The 6085-nt window shown below is 36.2% G+C and overlaps 1 protein-coding gene across 1 annotated transcript; it reads right to left on the bottom strand.

The window, feature by feature from the left end:
- Positions 1-674: 674 nt before the first annotated feature.
- On the bottom strand, positions 675-5864 carry LOC121367116 (receptor-type tyrosine-protein phosphatase T-like; the record flags this gene model as incomplete). The annotated part of the gene is made up of 6 exons (XM_041491267.1): positions 5846-5864; positions 5024-5129; positions 3832-3902; positions 1932-2245; positions 1166-1253; positions 675-755 (listed from the first exon to the last, which is right to left on the bottom strand). Coding segments are annotated over exons 1-6 (679 nt in total), but the record flags the coding sequence as incomplete, so codon positions are not given.
- Positions 5865-6085: the final 221 nt, after the last annotated feature.

The raw sequence follows: 6085 nt of genomic DNA, 5'->3' as shown, positions 1-6085 counted from the left end.
CTAGTTTTATGTTGATGTAAGAACAACCAAAATGACGTCATTCGAGTTTGACGTCATTTCCATTCAAAAAGACAGCGCCACATATTCTTACCTCATTCGAATATCTAGTAATGGCAGACTGGAATTAAAGTTGCGTGTAGAGTTTACAACAACGTGTTGTATTATGCTTGAGATATGATAAAGAGATTATTACCCTCGTGTGTTTCGGTATCATCAATATCATATATTTGGAATACAAAGATGCCTGCATAATACAATTTTTATTCCTAATATATGATACTGATGATACCCCCCCCCATCACTCACTGGTAATACCCCCCCCCCCCCCCCCTCTCTCTCTCTCTCTCTCTCTCTCTCTCTCTCTCTCTCTCTCTCTCTCTCTCTCTCTCTCTCTCTCTCTCTCTCTCTCTCTCTCTCTCTCTCTCTTGGATACATGTGTTAGGCTCTGAAACCCACAGAATGCAACTAGTATACAGTATCATAATTATCTGATCAGAAATTGTCAAATATTCCATTGTGATAAATAACGTGTATCTCTACTCTACAAGACAGTATTCAAGCTATATGTGCTTAATAAACCTGACAACATGCACTAAGATATATATATATATATATGGGTTTGTAACACGAATGTGTATAAAAGCCAGCATTAGCTACGCTGAGATTGTGCATACTTACATCGACGTAACTGGCGTTGATGTAGTCAGAGTGTGGAATGGTTGGCAGCAAAGATAGTTTCACACGATTATTGTTATCTGGAATAAACAGAAAAATAATGATAGAATACTCCAAGCATGTTCAAAGCCAAAGTAGAATTAAATATTATTAATTTATTTCAATAATATCTATCTATCTATCTATCTATCTATCTATCTATCTATATTTATATCTATATATATAATTAATGAATAAACTGTGAAACATGAAATGAATAAAAGTAATGTTAATGTTAATCAATCATGAATTATTTCCATTTACCACTTATTTAATATATAAGCTGAACAAATCTGTCATTTTGATGACACACTATCATCGAAAACTCTTGAAATTATATCTAATCTCAAGAATCTTTTGGCCAGACGATTGTATAGAAGCAGAAGCTACGACATACGTCACATATTAAAACAAGGTGTTTGTTTGTTCGTGATTGCGAGAATGAACTCACAGGGGTAGTAACCAGCAAATCTGTTCTTGCATCTGTTTTCTTGTATCTGTGAATCGGTGTATGGATGCTTGAACCCACTTGGTAGTTTCTGAAATCATAACAAATACTTTAGCAATGTTACCATGTTCTTTCTGTTCGGCATCTGCAGCCCGAGCAAAAGACAAGCGTGATAACGCACGCACACCCACACCCACACATACACGCGCGCGAGCGCGCGCGCGCGCGCACACACACACACACACACACACACACACATCTACATCTATGTACTATCATGTATATATATATATATATATATATATATATATATATACATATATATATATTATATATATATATCATATATATTATCTATATATCTATATATATATATATTATATATATATATATATATATATATATATATATATAGATATATATATATTAGCAAGAGTACAAACGAACATAACATGAACATGGCTATACACGCACACACGCTATTGGATGTCAGTCACAGAGAGTTACTAACAGAGACACACAGAAACACACAGACACAGGCATATACACGAACAAAAACACATTCTAGCAAACAAGGAAATGCTTTGTTTGGTGCGGTAAACATTTTTATGGTTGCTGTCACCTGATAATATAACCAAAACAATATTACACAAAGCAACAACACAAAAACAACAAACAGAAACATCATTTCCTCAACCAGCACCAACACCCACTCCATCATTCCCGTCATCAAAAGTAAAAAGAAAAAATAGAAATGAAAATGTCTTACGAGATATTCTGCTTCAAATCCTCCAGGCTGTCTCCTGATGTTCTCTATGATACCTTCAAGTTCTGAGACGTCAAAGCCTTCTTCTGGCAGATTGGACGGAGGAGGAGCTGGTTGATCAGCATTGTAATACGTGTTAGAATCCTGGACCTCCTCCTCCTCATCATCTGTCTGTTCGCCTGCAGGTTCTCCTCTATCAACTACCGGCACTACATCACTGACGTTTGTCTCGTCTATGTCAAGGTTTTCAGTTGAATTTCTTGCAGATGGTTCGACATTGACGTAGATAGGTCCGTCAGCTGCACCATGTGCCTTTTCTGAAAATTATTTAAAAGTGTTTCGGTTTTGTTTGCTACATATGTACTGTCGTTTGTAGAATGTGTTCAGTATTGTTCTTTGTTTTGAAATATAACAGCATAAATAAAACAAGATATCCCAATGTAACTCACCGTTTGGTTCGTAGCTTCGTATAATGTATTTGAGTTGACATGATTAACACCCTTTTTCTCACGTATAATTTGCCCAAATATAATCCAAAATACACAACAATCATCCAATATATGATGAAAACCACAATAAAAACATATTTTATTTGTGTACTGTCTTAACCATTTACTTTACCTGCCCACTTAAGACCACATTTCATTCGAATCTGTGCAGTAGGTTCGCATCCTGTTATTATATCAACTGGTGTTCGTTTCTGGTGGATTTCTGAGCTCCCGGGTTTATGTTATGTGCATGTTAAAATGTACCAGTATAAATAAAGCAAGATATCCCAATGTAACTCACCGTTTGGTTCGTAACTTCGTATTTACGTGTATATTATCAGCAAGCTGTGAGAGGTAAAGCCCAGATGCACGCGTTCTCGTATTTGACAATGCCAATGATTTATGGTGTAGCAACATTGAACTATATCGTAGTGGCAGCTACTTTCCATGTCATGTGCACACAATTGGAGTTTTGAGTATAGTAGCATTGTCAAGGCTTTAATTGTAGTTTTGAATGACGCATTCATAGTTTGACAGCCGTGAAGTAAGAATTCATTCATTTGTTAAAGGATTTAAAGTTACAATTTAAAGTTTGTTTTGTTTAACGACACCACTAGATCACATTGATTAAGTAATCATCGGCTATTGGATGTAAACTATTTGATAATTCTGACTCGTAGTCATTAGAGGAAACCCACTACATTTTCCCCATTCGCAGTAAGGGATCTTTTATATGCACTTTGCCACAGACAGGAAAGCACATGTCACGGCCTTTCACCAGTTGTGATGCACTGGTTGGAACGAGATCCACTGAGTTGGTCGATCCTGCAACGTAAACACATCAGGTGAGCACCCAACCGACTGATCTAAAGCATGTCGATGAACTATAGCTACTTTTTATGTTATATGAATACAGGGATAGAGCTTTGTCAAGGCACTTTTAGGAATGACCTTTATTCAGATGAAGTTAGAAGGACAATGCATCTTCATACCGTGGATTAGTTGTCATCTTATTGATTATTGATTATTCAAAACATCCGCGGGCTCTGTCTTGACAGTAGTTTTCTTGTTTTGAGGTCTCTAGTGAATGTAAATATGGATGAGTCATACCTCGTATGTAGGCCAAGTTGTAAAACGCTCACCTGATGCGCGATCGGTCTGGGATCGATCGCCGTCGGAGGGCCCATTTGATTATTTCTCGTTCCAGTCAGTACACCGCGACTGGTATATCAAAGGTCGCGGTATGTGCGATCCTGTGTACATAAAACATTCCTTGCTACTACTGCAAAAATGTAGCTGGTTTCCTCTCTAAGGTTATACGTCAAAATCACCAAATCTTTTACATTTAATAGCTGATGATTAATAAATCAATGTCCTCTAGTGGTGTCGTTAACACAAAACATTTTAAAATTTACCTAGAATGTTTTCCGTCTTCTCTGGAACAGACCTACGCCCAGTCTGATCTTTTGTGTTCAGTTTTCGTCTCCTGAAATGAAATACTAAAGTTAAAATTGATTAGGACCATGCACCAGTATTCAACTACCGGCCTCGGTGGCGTCGTGGTTAGGCCATCGGCCTACAGGCTGGTAGGTACTGGATTCGGATTCCAGATACCGATTCCATATGTCTGACGCCATATAACCGTAAATAAAATGTGTTGAGTGCGTCGTTAAATAAAACATTTCTTTCTTTCAGTATTCAACTGGATAGACCATACAAATCGATAATCGTATCTTTAATATCTATTCAATATCTGCTTTTATAACATGAAACCAAACGAAATACACCAACATATTTATATCCATTGCATCATTGAAACGATAGGTACAATTACAGATAATATTTGTATCACAGATTTTTTAAATTATAATTGATAATAAGAACGTGACTGGCTTAAATTAATTCTCATCAGTCAATAATTTGTAAGGTTTTTTTGTTTGTTTGTTTGTTTGTTTGTTTGTTGTTGTTGTGTTGTTGTTTTTTGCTGTTGGGTGTTTGTTTGTTTTTTGCTCTCTTTTTTTTTCTTTTTTTTGGTGGGGTTTTATTTTTTTAATTTTTTTGTGTGTGTGGGTTTTTTTTGTGTGTGTGGGGGCAGGAGTACTCCGATCTAACCAGTTTACAATGTGTTTGGGTTGTACCAGAAAAAAGAAAGAAATATTGTATTTACCGACGTACTCAACACATTTTTATTTATTTTTAATATATGATGGAAACCTGCTGCCGTTATTACATTATCTATTCGTTTTCATTAGCAGTAAGGGATCTTGTATATGCACCATCTCACAGACAAGATACTACATATCATGGTCTTTATTACACAGGTTGTGGAGCGCTGGCCGGGACAAGAAATAGTTCAATGGGCCCACTGGTGAGTGTCTATCCTGCCCTCAGATATACTAATGGAGACAGGCAGATTGGACAATACGTTTTCATTTGAACAAAAGACTTCTCGGCAGCTGCAAACAGCGGCCCATTACAGATCTATATCAAATTTTGAACAATGAAACAACTGCGAATTAAAAAAAAATCAAAGTATTATGCTTGAATATGTATACAAGTACAAAACTGTAATATTCATTTGCAACTAAATTGAAAACATATATTTACCTGACAAATACGATGATAACGATGACCACAGCTATGATAACCAATGCAGCAACAATGCCACCAACTGCAGATCCGACTGAGAAATCAGTTGATGCTGCAGACTCTACTGCAATATACACAAACTCTTAATTACCACACATTCAGAGCACTAATCAATTATCTAAAGTGTATTGATTATCTAATGTTCACAAAGTAGTGATCCTACAACCAAACCCCCAATAAAACAAACAGCAACAGCAACAACAAGCAATCCCCAAAATAGTACTTTAGACCTTGCTGTTAATGGTGCCAAGCTTTCTACATTAACAAGGGACAGGTTGTTTAAATAAGAATCTACCAGTGCTCAAGAAACAGATATGGTATGGTATGGTATAGTATGGTATGGTATGGAGTCAAATCTGTTCTGGACATTAAATATTATATCTTTGTTGATGCTGTGTTTGCAGATGGCAAGAAAAATTAAATAACGACAGCTGGCATTGCTCAATCTACTCATAGTTAACATTCTTATGTTTGTAATGGTTGCTCATTTGTTTTCAAAGTAAATTTTCTGATTCCTGAAATAAATATATACTAGTATACACTGAATTAAAAAAAAAAGTGAAGTTTATTTTATTTAACGACGGCACTAGAGCACATTGATTTTTTATCTTATCATCGGCTATTAGACGTCAACATATGGTCATTCTGACACTGTTTTATACACTGAATACGTTCATATTTTTTTTCCACAATTCGCCCACAAGCAGTTTGTTTTCTAACGTTTGTCTTTGGACTTTGTTTATAAATTTAAAGCAGCTATGTTAATAAAAACCAGTGTACCTGCACAGTCGACTCCCATCCAACCGTCCTGGCACAAACCTTCACAGGAACCATTGACCTTGCTACAACTCGTCCTACTCACTTTGCAGTGTCTTTTTGAACAATTGAATTCACAACCAGCGCCATAGGATCCTCTATCACATGCTGAAATATAGTGTCATATATTAATTCACAATCACGACTATACAAGTCACAAACACATGCTGAAATATAGGGTATGCACACAACACATACAATAAC

The sequence above is a fragment of the Gigantopelta aegis genome, unplaced genomic scaffold (genome assembly GCF_016097555.1).
Source record: "Gigantopelta aegis isolate Gae_Host unplaced genomic scaffold, Gae_host_genome ctg9155_pilon_pilon, whole genome shotgun sequence".
NCBI classification, from domain to species: Eukaryota; Metazoa; Mollusca; class Gastropoda; order Neomphalida; family Peltospiridae; genus Gigantopelta; species Gigantopelta aegis.
Note: the sequence above shows the minus strand (reverse complement) of the source record. Positions and strands in the feature narration are given on the sequence as shown.